Genomic DNA, 15,406 nt, shown 5'->3' with positions numbered 1-15,406 from the left:
AAACATGAGGGGCAGTCACTCTTTAATTGGATCGATGGATCATTGTCATTCTAGAGGATAATCTGTCCCATGCAAATCTGTCATTGGCTTTGACTTTTAAAATTTATTTTTTATCAGAGACTTGGATGAAACATTGCAAGTGAACCAGTGTTTTCCCAGCTTAAGGTCACTCAGCTAGTACGTGACAGCAGGGTTCATTCAGGTCCACAGGGCTCAAAACTTGTCTTACTGCACTGTAGTGACTATAGAAATGGCAGCAGAGGAATAAACTAATAGTTTGGATAACAGAGTCTGGTCTTATTTTTGTCATGGTAGTCTGCACTGGGCTAACACAAACAGAGCTAATGTGTTTTTAGGGTGCATGAGTAGAAATATAGTTAACATCAAGAAAAATATTAGTCTGGAGCATAGAAGACGCTCAATAAATTGTTTTTTTGAATCAGATTGAATTGCCAGACTGCATTTGGAATATTGTGTTGCATTCTTGGTGCCATATGTTAAGAGTTGCTCTGCCAAACCAGACTCGGGGATTCTCAGCCAATGAATGCTCTGGAAGCAACATCAGTTAAGTGAGGGTTGAAAGATGAGTGGGTGTTGAACCTGGCTTGGGAATGTGTAGAAGTATTGTAATGAAGCAGCTCTTCCCAAATATTTGAAGATCTGATTGAGGACGAAGGGTTAACATATTCTGTGAAGCTAGAGGGCAGAACCAGGGCCAGCATTTATGAGGAAATTGATTTTCACTCACTAGAAGAAAGATGTTTAAAGATTGTGTTCTAACAATAGAATGAGCTGGCTTGTGAAGGACTAAACTCACTGTGATTGAAGATATCCAGGTATAGGTAATCATTTGGGGGAATGTTTTATAGGGGATATATATATTGGGTGGGAGATTAGACTTTTTCAGCTACAGAAAATTTGATTAATTTCTTCTCCTCTAACTTTATTTTTTATCTCAGGAATTACATGGTAAATTTCCTGCGGCCAGGATAGGTCGCTTTCTTCTGTATCTCCCTAAACTTCTTGAGGATGATTTTGTTTTTATTTTTACATCTTCCATGTAAGATCCTTGAAATAAATAAATAAACCTTCTGATCTTCTTCTGCCTCCTCTCCTATACCACCTCCACCATCCAAAAAATAAAAAAGTCCCCAACAATCTAAACCTGAGAGTGTAGGTATATCCAAAAGAGCTCTTAGGTCATCTAGATTTATGAGACTTCTTCCACATCTGTAGTGAAATGCCAAAGGTCCCATAACTGGATTGTGGCACAAGTGGGCCTAGGAATCTGGCTTTCTGTCTCCTACACCATTTCTTTCCATTACACCAGTACACCCTTGAGACACATTGTAAGATCCGGAAATTGACGGCTGGTAGCCTGCCTCCATGTTATTTTTTGATGAGGGGAATCCAGGACAGTTGCTGCTATTATAAATGATTATGGCACTTTCCAAATCCTAGCTTTCATAACTTCATTCCGTTTGTTCTGGTGCCAGGTTCGCATTCAGATATTGTTTTCATTTGATGTCTGGGAGGTTTTTTTTGCTGTCAACTCTTTATGGGCAAGTGTTTGCTTATTAAATTCTCTTCTATGCTATAGTGTGAAAACACTTTTTTCCCCCTTTGGTTTTGTTTTGTGTGTTTTATGCTCAGTGACTGTTGTGGGATTGAGTAGATGAGCCCACATACAGATTTAGGTTGGTCCTCTGTGGGTGGTTTAGAATGTTTGTGACATTTATGGTTTGCAGAAGCAGAAGGGGTGGCCTATTCTATACCCTCCTTGCAAGGATAGGTATGTCATGTGTTTGCCAGACCATGCTTAACTATGTGCCTTTGGAATTTTACCATAACTTCTTTTTTTGGAATGATTCTGCACACTTTTTTAAAATCTGTAAGCTATTATAATTTCTTGCAGCTTTATGAAAGAGTTATATGTTAGATTGTTGGGTAAGGAGAGAGAGAAAGAGAGAGAGAGTATCCATTTGGGGAATGGGTGGGATGAAGGACTTGGGTCTTACCCTGACAAAATTTAAACACTCAGAGACTGATTTTTAAAGGTATTGATGGAGCTCTAGGTAGTACTGCTAAGTTCAGCATTTGTCCCTATGGGTGCTTTGATAAGCCTTGTAGCTCAAACATAAAGCACTCAAATTACCTAAAGTAACTCATTTTATTAACTAGGGATATCTTCTGTGCATTTTATGTGGCACATTATTCCTTCCATTCCACTGGCGAGTATGTCCAGTAAATAGTTTATGGTCAAACATCTAAAATGACAATAAAACTTAGATTAAAAGAAGTTGTTATTGGTAACTGAGTTGTTACATTCAAGTAGTCAGATGTTTCTCATTCACTGACTAAGATGCATGTTTAAAATATAGCTTTGGAGCTCAATTAGTAGAGACAGAGTTGGAGCAGAGATGAACATGTATTAAATTAACCTAGTCATTAGTTTTTAATTTAAATACTGTTCAGCTAAATAATTTGGCACCCGGTAAGTTTCAGTGGTGCTGGGCTGGCAGTTAAAGCACATCACTAATTATTCACAGGTTTTTTTTTCCTCCTCTTTTCAAAGAAATGTGGAACCAGCAATTTATTGTGGTAAAAATATTTTCATGCACTTGCTTTTTCTGTGAAAATATTTTTCGCACATGGATGACTGGTACTACAAAGTTAGCTTTCACCACCTTCAGGTCAATTCATTTTAGAACATTTGGAAAATGATACCCTTGAAATAAGAAAATTAAGTAAGGGAAAGAGCAGTCTGTAACAGCTGGCAGAGGATTGGGTTTGAGGCTCAAACTGAAGATTTTTCCTGTCACATGATTAAAAGCTGAGTGTTCTCTAAATCAGCCTACTCAGCTTTCTAGGGGAAAGTGTTCCTCTATCGTTCATTTCTATCTCCCCCACTTTACGTGTCTTTTATTGTCACATACTAAACTAATTTGAGGAATTGTGTAGATAAGCTTAGAAATGGTAAAAACAGAGGACACGATGTGTGAGAGAGATTCTTTTTTAAGCAGACAACAAGACTTTAGGGAATAAAACCCAGAGTTCTTTCTCCTATGCATAGGCCATAGATGGCCAGCCTCTCCATGTACTTGAACACATATGAAAGTCAGCATGAAGTAGCAAACAGAATGTGGGCTTTGAAGTTTGCTTAACCTGGATTGTCTGCCCCCAGCTAAAAACTCTTCCATGGCTCCCCGTCATTCTAAAGCAATGACTCAAATTTGAGCATGCATCAGAATCACTGGAGGGCTTGTTAAACACAGACTACTGGGACCCACCCCCAGAGTTTCTAATTATGGGCTGAGGCCCAAGAATCAGCATTTCTAACAGGTTCCTAGGTGATGCTGATGCTGCTGGTCCAGGGACATACTCTGAGAATCACTGATTTGAGAGAGTACGTTGAGAGTCATGGCATAAATAGAAAGTTCTTGGTGAACTTGTCCTCTGCCTTTCTCTCCAGGCTTCTGTCTTGTTATCCTCCCCTTGGATATTATCTTCAGCAGTGTCAGACTGCTTGCGGGTCCTCAAAGGTGCCCTGTTGTCTGTTGCCTCTTGTCTATGGTTTATGCAAGTTTCTCGATACACTTGCTCTTTCTTTTGCTGAATTCCCTTCTCTCCCTCGTCTGCCTGTTGACAATGCCTGTTTATTCTTCCAGACTCAGCTTTCTCTATACAACTTCCTTAATTTCCTAAAGATAGTTAGCAGATCCTTCTGTGCTGTCACTCTACTTTGTATATACTTCCATCGTAGTTATTGTGTGTTAAAGGGGACTTGCCTTATACATGCGTTATTACTGAAAATGAATTATTCGTGCTCTGCAGAGTGAGCGAGGGTGATTTAGAGAGTGAGGGTGACTTTGTCTGTTTACCAGTCCACAAACACACATAGCCCAGTCTGTGCGCATCCTAGAGAGGGTGTGAGCTGGAAGATGAGAATCTGCCATTCCCTCAGTGGCTCTTATCCTTCTTGCCTCTTAGCGTAGTCATCTTCTCATGCTGAAGGTGATTCTAGTGTTAAACATACATATTTTTGTGTAACATGAGCTTTAAACACAAGCCCACCACTTTATCTGCTCCCTAAAGGATTAGTGACAGATTTCAGTGTCAGAGGAAAAATTGACTGTGATGAACTTCTTGAAAGATAAAACAACACTGTACTGTTTTCAAGTATTTCAAGGGCAAGTTTTGACTAAATATGATTTTACCTTATGTGCTGACTGTAGGACCCCTTTCCCTTGTCTCACATCTCAGTTCATGTCTTGGGATGTGAGCCCTGTTGATTTTCAAAATCAGGGGCTCATCTCTCACGTGTAGGTCTTAAAAGTTGGGGTGCCTTATGTGGGGTTTGAACCTTTTGCTCCTCATGGAGAAACTCTGGGTTTTGAGTTGCCTCACAGGGTCACTGCACCTGGGGTGGGGTTTATGACGAGGTTGTGTCCCAGCTTCTCCTACCTGTTTGATGTGGTTTTTGTCTTGTTTGTGCAATGTGTAGTCATCACTCAACTAGGCTTTAGGCTTCTTTATGAGGAAATTTTTCCATGTAACTGTGGACTCAGTGTGTCCATTGGAGGAGGCATATTCAGTATCTTCTTAATATGCCATCTTGCTGTAGGATGAGTCTTTATTAAAAAATATGTATATATGTATATATATGTGTGTGTGTGTATGTATTGTATATACCTATATATTTACATATATATGTACATGTATATACATATACACACAAATACATAATAGGTATTTATACATATACACATATTTCTAACTCTAATTTTATAAAATCCTGCCATTTATTAAATTTTAACTTAAGTCTATCTAGCAATCTCTTAGTAAAACTTGGAAGAATTGACGCTCTCCCTAGTACACTTATTGATCCAAGGGGAAGGGTTTAATGTCTTCTACTACCTGGCTAAAATTATATACATTAATCTACATGAGTATGCAGTTCACTGAAGGTATCCTAAAATAAATTAATGTTCTGAAAAAATGCACCTGATTCTGGATTTGGAGCACAAAATGAGAAAAGACAGAGTCAATCCACCATATACTTGCTATGGAGATAAAGGCCCCAAACATGTTAGTGATTTACCCAAAGTCACAGAGCTACTTATTGGCAAGCTGGTATTCAAGCTCAAGACTCCTGACTGTTGTATATTAACTGACTGACTTTAAATAAAAGTTGGCAGCATTTAGTAATTACTGAGAAAAGCTCAGAAATGTTATTGTCTTTCACTCTCCTTTTTTTTTTTTTGTTTTTTTTTTTGGTCTCAGTGAATGGAATGGTGTTGAAATAGTATTAAATGAAGAACACATTGTACTTAATTTTCTCCTTTTGGGCAAGGGAGACTTAGCTTTCATGGCTCCTGGGAATAAAGGAGACAACAAGAGTGTTATTTCTTCTTACTTTACTCATTCTTCTCTAGTCATCCACCCCCTTCTAAGGCAATAACATTGCTTCATAGAGACCAGTTGTGTATTTCTTTCCAGTTTCAAAGAAGCACAGAGATAACAGGTTTATGCAAAGGGAATTTATGCCATAACATATCCTGATACTTATCTCACGGCATAAGTACATTTGGAAGGAAGGATCCAGTGGGTTCCCTTACCTGTAGTCAAGAGATTTCTAAGCTCCTAAAAGGAAAGAAGTAATGATTAAGAATGAAAAATTTTGTGTAAGCATATTTGCATACTGTAAGTATCAAGTCTTCTTGGAGACAGTGAGTTTCTGGTTTTTAAAATTTTAAGACGTATTTCTACAAATTTATTTTGCAGACCTTTTCAGAGGCAATTAGATTTAATGTGGACTATGGAGTTTTTGAAGTAGTTAACAATGCTCCACAACTTCTGGAAAAGCAACTGAAAAAAATTCTACTAAACCAGCAACCTCGAAATCCCATCTATGACGTTGTAAGAAAAGGAAAGAATGATGTTAAACCTGTTCAAGTGAATGCCACTTATGAAGATGAGACCATTAATGTCAACTACAATATCATGGTAAGAAAGTATATTTGAGCTTATATCTTGCTAGATAGATAAGCATTAAGTAAGATTAACATCAGGTTGCTTGGGCTTCCCTTTCTGAAGTTTATCTGTATTTATTAAATTTTATTGTACTTACACAAAGTATTTGTTAGTTGTATCATCTTATTCATATCAAATGGCCAGTTTAGTCTAGCAGTTTGTTGACATTTGATTATCAATATGAGAAGGTACATATAATTTACTGAGTAACTAGAAAGTAAGGTTAATTTGGGGCAGTATAAATAGATGCATTCTAGAAACCTTGGAGATATTTCAGCTTTGGCTCCAGACCACTACAATAAAGTGAATATCATGATAAAGCAAGTCACATAATTATTTTGGTTTCTCAGTGCATATGAAAATTATGTTTACACTACACTGTAGTCTACTAAGTGTACCATAGAATTGTGTCTTAAAAAATACCTTAATTTAAAAAATACTCTATTGCTAAAAAATGCTTACCATCATCTGAGCCTTCAGTAAGTCATAGTAGTAATATCAAAGATAGCTCATCACAGATCACCATAACAAATGTAATAATAATGAAAATTTTTGAAATATTGCAAGAATTACCAAAATGTGACACAGACATGAAGCGAGCAAATGCTGTGGGGAAAATGGTGCTGATAGACTTGCTTGCCACAGGGATGCCACAAACTTTAAGTTTGTAAAAAACACAGTATTCATGAGGCACAATAAAGCAAAACAGAATAAAACAAGTTATGCATGCCCAGTGAATTTAGTTCATTTGAGTTCTATTGTATCAAACACTTGGGAATTGAGATTTCTGTTTTTTAATTATTATATTAGTTTCGAGTGTACAACATAGTGATTTGGTATTTTTATACACTGTGAAATGAAAACCACAGTAAGTCTAGTTACCATCTGTCACCATACACAGTTATTACAATATTAATGGCTGTGTTCCCTATGCTGTACATTTCATCCCTGAGACTTATTTTATAACTGGAAGTTTGTACGACTTAATTCCCTTCTCCTATCTTGCCCATTCCCCTGCCCCCTCCCCTCTGGCAACCACTAGTTTGTTCTCTGTATCTATGATCCTGTTTCTGTATTGTTATGTTTGTTAGTTTGTTGTGTGTTTTAGATTCCACATGTAAGTGAACTCATCGGATATCTGTCTTTCTCTGTTTGATTAATTTCACTTAGCATAATATCCTCTAGGTTCTTCCATGTTGTTGCAAATGGCAAGATTTCATTCTTACCTATGGCTCCGTAATGCCACATCCTCTCTATCCATTCATCTATCAGTGGACGTCTAGGTTGCTTTCCTATCTTGGCTGTTGTAAATAATGCTATACTGAATATGGAATACCTATATTTTTTCTTTTAACGTACAATAAACTGCATATATTTAGAGTGTACTATTTGGTATCCCAATCTCCCAATTCATTCCCCCCCAACCCTCCCCACTTTCCCCTCTTCGTGTCCATATGTTTGTACTCTACATCTGTGTCTCTATTTCTGCCTTGCAAACTGGTTGATTTGTACCATTTTTCTATAGTCCACATATATGTGTTAATATACGGTATTTGTTTTTCTCTTTCTTACTCACTTTTCTCTGTATGACAGTCTCTAGGTCCATGCATGACTCTACAAATGTCCCAGTTTCATTGCTTTTTACAGCTGAGTAATAGTCCATTGTATATATATGCCACATCTTTTTTATCCATTCATCTGTTGATGGACATTTAGGTTGCTTCCATGTCCTGGCTACTGTAAATAGTGCTGCAGTGAACATTGGAGTGCATGTGTCTTTTTGAATGATGGTGTTCTCTGGGTATATGCCCAGCAGTGGGATTGCTGGGTCATATGGTAACTCTGATTTTAGTTTTGCAAGGAACCTCCATACTGTTCTCCATAGTGGCTGTATCAATTTACATTCCCACCAACAGTGCAAGAGCATTCTCTTTTCTCCACACCCTCTCCAGCATTTACTGTTTGTCGATTTTCTGATGATGCCCATTCTAACCAGTGTGAGGTGATACCTCATTGCAGTATTGATTTGCATCTCTCTACTAATTAGTGATGTTGAGCATCTTTTCATGTGCCTCTTGGCCATCCATATGTCTTCTTTGGAGAAATGCCTATTTAGGGCTTCTGCCCATTTTTTGATTCGGTTGCTTGTTTTTTTGATATTGAGCTGGATAAACTGTTTATATATTTTGGAGATTAATCCCTTGTCTGTGGATTCGTTTGCAAATATTTTCTCCCATTCTGAGGGTTGTCTTTTCATGTTGCTTATCATTTCCTTTGCTGTGCAGAAGCTTTGAAGTTTCCTTAGGTCCCACTTATTTATTTTTGTTTTTATTTCCATTACTCTAGGGGGTGAATCAAAAAAGATCTTGCTGTTATTTACGTCGAAGAGTGTTCTTCCTATGTTCTCCTCTAGGAGTTTTATACTGTCTGGCCTTGCATTTAGGTCTTTAATTCATTTTGAGTTTGTTTTTGTGTATGGTGTTAGGGAGCGTTCTACTTTTATTCTTTTACATGTAGCTGACCAATTTTCCCAGCACCACTTATTGAAGAGGCTACCTTTTCTCCATTGTATATCCTTGCCTCCTTTGTCAGAGATTAGTTGATCATCGTTTATCTCTGGGCTTTCTATCCTGTTCCATTGATCTATATTTCTGTTTTTGTGCCAGTACCATACTGTCTTGATCACTGTAGCCTTGTAGTATAGTTTGAAGTCAGGCTTCCACCAACTCCATTTTTCCTTTTCAAGATTCCTTTTGTTATTCGGGGTCTTTTGCGTTTCCATACAAATCGTAAGATTTCTTGTTCTAGTTCTGTAAAAAATGCCATTGGTAATTTGATCGGGATTGCATTGAATCTGTAAATTGCTTTCAGTAGTATACTCATTTTCACAATGTTGATTCTTCCAATCCAAGAACATGCTGTGTCCTTCCATCTGTTTGTGTCGTCTTTGATTTCTTTCGTTAGTGTCTTATAGTTTTCTGAGTACAGGTCTTTTACCTCCTTGGATAAGTTTATTCCTAGGTATTTTATTCTTTCTGTTGCAGTGGTGAATGGGATTGTTTCCTTAATTTCTCTTTCTGATCTTTCATTGTTGGTGTATAGAAATGTAAGAGATTTCTGTGTGTTAATTTTGTATCCTGCAGCTTTACCAAATTCATTGATTAGCTCAAGTAGTTTTCTGGTGGCATCTTTAGGATTTTCTATGTATAGTATCATGTCATCTGCAAACAGTGACAGTTTGACTTCTTCTTTTCCAATTTGGATTCCTTTTATTTCTTTTTCTTCTCTGATTGCTGTGGCAAGGACTTCCAAAACTATGTTGAATAGGGGTGGCGCGAGTGGACATCCTTGTCTTGTTCCTGATCTTAGAGGGAATGCTTGTGGTTTTTCACCATTGAGAATGATGTTTGCTGTGGGTTTGTCATATATGGCCTTTATTATGTTGAGGGAGGTTCCCTCTATGCCCACCTTCTGGAGAGTTTTTTATCATAAATGGGTGTTGAATTTTGTCAAAAGCTTTTTCAGCATCTATTGAGATGATCATGTGGTTTGTATCCTTCCGTTTGTTAATATGGTGTATCACATTGATTCGTTTGCATATATTGAAGAATGCTTGCATTCCAGGGATAAACCCCACTTAATCATGGTGTATGATCCTTTTAATGTGTTGTTGGATTCTGTTGGCTAGTATTTTGTTGAGGATTTTTGCATCTAAATTCATCAGTGATATTGGTCTCTAGTTTTCTTTTTGTGTAGTATCTTTGTCTGGTTTTGGTATCAGGGTATGGTGGCCTCATAAAATGAGTTTGGGAGCATTCCTTCCTCTGCAATGTTTTGGAAGAGTTTGAGAAGGATGGGTGTTAGCTCTTCTCTAAATGGTTGATAAAATTCACCTGTGAATCCATCTGGTCTTGGACTTCTGTTTGTTGGGAGACATTTAATCACAGTTTCAATTTCATGACTTGTGATTGGTCTGTTCATAGTTTCTATGTCTTCCTGATTCAGTCTTGGAAGGTTATCCCTTTCTAAGAATCTGTCCATTTCACCCAGGTTGTCCATTTTATTGGCATATAGTTGCTTGTAGTAGTCTCTTATGGTGCTTTTTATTTCTGTGGTGTCCGTTGTAACTTCTCCTGTTTCATTTCTAATTTTATTGATTTGAGTCCTCTCCCTCTTTTTCTTGATGAGTCTTGCTAGAGGCTTATCGATTTTATTTATCTTCTCAAAGAACCAGCTTTTAGTTTTATTGATTTTTGCTATTGTTTTCTTTGTTTCTATTTCATTTATTTCTGCTCTGATCTTTATGATTTCTCTCCGTCTACTCACTTTGGGTTTTGTTTGCCCTTCTTTCTCCAGTTTCTTTAGGTGCAAGGTTAGATTGTTTATTTGGGATTTTTCTTGTTTCTTGAGGTAGAATTGTATTGCTATAAACTTCCCTCTTAGAACTGCCTTTGCTGCATCACATAGGTTTTGGATTGTTGTGTTTTCATTGTCATTTGTCTCTAGGTATTTTTTGATTTGCTCTTTGATTTCTTCCGTGATCTGTTGGTTATTCAGTAGTGTATTGTTTAGCCACCATGTGTTTGTGTTTTTTACAGTTTTTTTCCTGTAATTGATTTCTAATCTCATAGCGTTGTGCTCAGAAAAGGTGCTTGATATGATTTCAATTTTCTTGAATTTACCAAGGCTTGATTTATGACCCAAAATGTGATCTATCCTGGAGAATGTTCCATGTGCACTTGAGAAGAACATGTAATCTGCTGTTTTTGGATGGAATGTCCTATAGATATTTATTAAAGCAAGCTGACTTATTGTGTTATTTAAAGCTTGTGTTTCCTTATTAATTTTCTGTGTGGATGGATGATCTGTCCATTGGTGTAAGTGGGGTGTTAAAGTCCCCCACTATGATTGTGTTACCATTGATTTCCTGTTTCATAGTTGTTAGCATTTGCCTTATGTATTGAGGTGCTCCTATACTGGGTGCATACATATTTATAATTGTTATCTCTTCTTGGATTGATCCCTCAATTTTTATGTAGTGTCCTTTCTTGTCTCTTGTAATATTTTTTATTTTAAAGTCTACTTTATCTGATATGAGTATTGCTACTCCAGCTTTCTTTTGATTTCCATTTACATGGAATATCTTTTTCCATCCCCTCACTTTCCCTCTGTATGTCTCCCTTGGTCTGAAGTTGGTCTCTTTTTGTATCCATTCAGCCAGTCTGTGCCTTTTGGTTGGTGCATTTAGTCCATTTACATTCAAGGTCATTATCGATATGTATGTTCCTATTACCATTTTCTTAATTGTTTTGTTTATGTTTTTGTAGGTCCTTTTCTTCTCTTATGTTTCCCGCTTAGAGAAGTTCCTTTAGCATCTGCTGTAGGGCTGGTTTGGTGCTGCTGAATTCTCTTAGCTGTTGCTTGTCTGTAAAGCTTTTGATTTCTCCATCGAATCTGAATGAGATCCTTGCTGGGTAGAATATTCTTGGTTGTAGGTTCTTCCCTGTCAGCACTTTAAATATATCGTGCCACTCCCTTCTGGCTTGCAGAGTTTCTGCTGAGAAATCAGCTGTTAACCTGATGGGAGTTCCCTTGTATGTTATTTGTCATTTTTCCCTTGTTGCTTTTAATAACTTTTCTCTGTCTTTAATTTTTGTCAATTTGACTACTATATGCCTTAGCCTGTTTCTCCTTGGGTTTATCCTGCCTGGGACTCTCTGCGCTTCCTGCACTTGGGTAGCTATTTCCTTTCCCATGTTAGGGAAGTTTTCAACTATAATCTCTTCCAGTATTTTCTCAGGTCCTTTCTCTCTCTCTTCTCCTTCTGGGACCCCTATAATGCGAATGTTGGTGCATTTCACATTGTCCCAGAGCTCTCTTAGGCTGTCTTCAGTTCTTTTCATTCTTTTTTCTTTATTCTTTTCCCCATCAGTGATGATCACCATTCTGTCTTCCAGGTCACTTATTCATCCTTCTGCCTCAGTTAATCTGCTGTTGGTTCCTTCTAGTGTATTTTTCATTTCAGTTATTGTGTTGCATATCTCTGTTTGTTTGTTCTTTAATTATTCTAGGCCTTTGGTAAACTTTTCTTGCTACTTTTCTATCTTTGCATCCAGTCTTTTTTCAAAGTCCTGGATCATCTTCACCATCATTATTCTGAATTCTTTTTCCAGAAGGGTGCCTATCTCCTCTTCATTTAGTTGTTTTTCTGGCATTTTATCTTGTCCCTTCATCTGGTACAAAGTCTCTTGCCTTTTCAATTTCTCTGTCTTTCTGTGGCTGTGGTTTTCAGTTCCACAAGATGAAATACTGCTGATACTGCTTGATTCTGCTGCCTGCCCTCTTGTGGAGGAAGCTGTCTTGGAGGCTCCTGGGTGCTTCCTGATGGGAGGGACTGATGGTGGGTTGGGCTGGGTGGGCGGGGCTCAGTAAAACTTTAATCTGATTTGGTGGGTGGAGCTCAGTGACACTTAATTCTGATTTGGTGGGCGGAGCTCAGTGACACTTTAATATGCTTGTCTGCCAATGGGTGGGGCTGTGGTCCCACCTTGTTTGATGTTTGGCCTGAGGCAACCCAGCACTGGAGCTTACAGGCTCTTTGGTGCGGCTAGTGGCGGACTCTGGGAGGGCTCACGCCAATGAGCACTTCCCAGAACCCCTGCCGCCAGTGTTCCTGTCTCCTCGGTGAGCCACAGCTGCCCCCAACCTCTGCAGGCAACCCTCCAATACCAGCAGGTAGGTCTGGTTCAGTCTCCTATGGCGTCACTGCTCCTTCCCCCTGGGTCCTAGTGAGCACATTTTTTGTGTGCCCTCCAAGAGTGGAGTCTACATTTCCCCCAGTCCTGTGGAGGTCCTGCAATCCAATCCCACTGGCTTTCAAAGTCTGATTCTCTGGGGTTTCCTCCCCCTATTTCTGGACCTCCAGGTTAGGATGCCTGATGTGGGGCTCAGAACCCTCACTTTAGTGGGTGGACTTCTGTGGTATAAGTGTTCTCCAGCTTGTGAGTCACCCACCCAGCATTTGTGGGATATGATTTTAACACGATTGTGCACCTCCTACCGTCTCATTGAAGCTTCTCCTTTGTCTCTGGATGTGGGGTGTGTTTTTTTTTTGGTGAGTTCCAGTGTCTTTCTGTCGATGATTGTTCAGCAGTTAGTTGTAATTCCAGTGCTCTTGCAAGAGGGCGTGAGTGAATGTCCTCCTGCTCTGCCATCTCGATTCCTCCAAGCAACTGCAGTTCGCGCCCCTCTGCTCCATGCTTGGATGCCGCTGAGGTCCTAGTGGCCTGCGCACCTGGCGCCCTAATGTCTTCACGGGACTTTTGGCACCGGTTGACGTGGTGTCTTGTTCGAATTTCCAGGCCAGACCTCAGCTCCGGTGGCAGCATTAGCCCTGCGCATGTCATGCTCCCAAGTGCTGTGCCCCGAGAAGGCGCAGAGCGCGGCTGCCGCTGCTGAACTGCCTGCTGCGTCCTGCACCCTTGCAGCCCCAGCTAAGAGCGCTGAGCGCAGCCCTGTCACCCACCCACCCAAGGCAGTGGCTGCTGCTTGGACCTCAGCTTCTGGAGGTGCAGGGAGCCGGCGGGGAGCTGTCTGCATCCCTCGCCCTTCTTGAGGTGGCAGCAGTGGTGGCAGCATTGGCAGCAGGAGCCTTGGCCACCGCCTCCTGCATGCCCTTGCTGCCCCGAGCGGCCACCTAATATCTTTTTGAATTAACGTGTTTGTTTTCTTCAGATAAACACCCAGAGGTGGAATTGCTGGATCATGTGGTAGTTCTAGTTTTAATTTTTTGAGGAAACTCCATCCTGTTTTCCATAGTGGTTGTACCAATTTACATTCCTACCAACAGTGCACAAGAGTTCTCTTTTTTTCCACATCCTCTCCAACGCTTTATTTTTTGTCTTTTAGATAATCGCCATTCTGGCAGGTGTGAGGTGATATATCATTGTGGTTTTGATTTGCATTTCCCTTCTAGTTAGTGATTTTGAGCATTTCTTCATGTGCCTGTTGGACATCTGTATGTCCTCTCTGGAAAAATGTCTATTAAGGTCCTCAGCCAGGTTTGAAAATTGGATTGTTTTTTTTGGTGTTGAGCTGTGTGAGTTCTTCATATAATTTGGGTATTAACTCCTTATCAGATGTATCATTTGCAAATATCTTCTCTCAATCAGTAAGTTGCCTTTTTGTTTTGTTGATGGTTTGTTTTGCTGTGCAAAACTTTTTAGTTTGCTGTAGTCCCATTTGTTTACTTCTACTTTTGCTGCCCTTGCCTGAGCAGACAGATCCAAAAAAAATTGCTTAGACTAATTTCAGAGAAATATTGCCTGTGTTTTCTTTTAGGAGTTTTACACTTTCAGGTCTTACATTTAAGTCTTTAATCCATTTTGAGTTTATTTTTGTATATGATGTAAGAAAAGTGTTCTAGTTTCATTCTTTTGCATATAGCTGTCCAGTTTTCTCAATACCTTTCCTGCTCTGTGGCAGTTATTTCCCCCATTCTATCTTCCAACTCACTTATTCGTTCTTCTGCCTCAGGTATTCTGCTGTTTATAGCATCTAGAGTATTTTTAATTTCAGTTATTGTGTTATTCATTACTGTTTGTTTGCTCTTTAGTTCTTGTAAGTCCTTATTAACTGTTTCTTGTATTTTCTCTATTTTGTTGTCAAGATTTTGGACCATCTTTACTATCATTACTCTGAATTCTTTTTCAGGCAGTTTGCCAATTTTTTTTTCATTTATTTGGTCTTGTGGGTTTTTATCTTGCTCCTTTGCCTGCAAGGTGTTTCTTTTTTTAAACATTTTGTCTCATTTAGAGTATTTGCTGTCTCCTTTCTGTATGCTGCCTAGTAGAAATTCCTCTTATCTCTTTTCTGTTTGGCTTGAGGTGTCAGGCTCTGGAGCTTGCTGGCTTTTGGTTGGATTTGGAGCTTGGTGTTGAGAATGAGAACTCTGGGGGAGCACTTGCTGATTATTATTCCATGGGGTCAGGAGTTCTCTGGTGATCCAGTGTCCTGGACTCCGCTTTACTGTCTCAGAGGTCCAGGTTTAACCCTCAGCTGGGGCACCAAGACCCTGGAAGCTGCACGACATGGAGAAAAGGGAGGTAGAAGGAGAGCAAAGAAAAGAAGGAAGAAAAAAGAGAAGAAGGGGAAAGGACAGACAGATCCCCAAGACTGGTGGTAAAAGCAACTCTAATCAGTCAAAATCATATGACAAGATGTGCACACTTTCACTTGCAAAAAGAGAAGAGCAAAAGAAACCAAAGAGAAGAGAAAAAGAGGGAACAAAGAAAAGAAAGAAGAGCATACTCATATCAATTACAAGCAAATCTACATACAAATATATACAGTAAAAATTTAACTAACAGATGCC

The 15,406-nt window shown here is 39.1% G+C and overlaps 1 protein-coding gene across 1 annotated transcript in view; it reads left to right on the top strand.

The window, feature by feature from the left end:
- RGS22 (regulator of G protein signaling 22) overlaps nucleotides 1–15,406 on the top strand; it is a 179,192-nt gene that overhangs the window by 21,547 nt on the left and 142,239 nt on the right. Inside the window, exon 4 of the mRNA XM_057735472.1 lies at nucleotides 5,785–6,006. Coding sequence (XP_057591455.1) covers nucleotides 5,785–6,006 — 222 coding nt within the window. The remainder of the gene's footprint in view (nucleotides 1–5,784; nucleotides 6,007–15,406) is intronic.

This window comes from Hippopotamus amphibius, chromosome 5, assembly GCF_030028045.1.
Source record: "Hippopotamus amphibius kiboko isolate mHipAmp2 chromosome 5, mHipAmp2.hap2, whole genome shotgun sequence".
Taxonomy (NCBI): Eukaryota; Metazoa; Chordata; class Mammalia; order Artiodactyla; family Hippopotamidae; genus Hippopotamus; species Hippopotamus amphibius.
The sequence above is the reverse complement of the archived record's forward strand: the minus strand, read 5'-3'. Positions and strand labels throughout refer to the sequence as shown.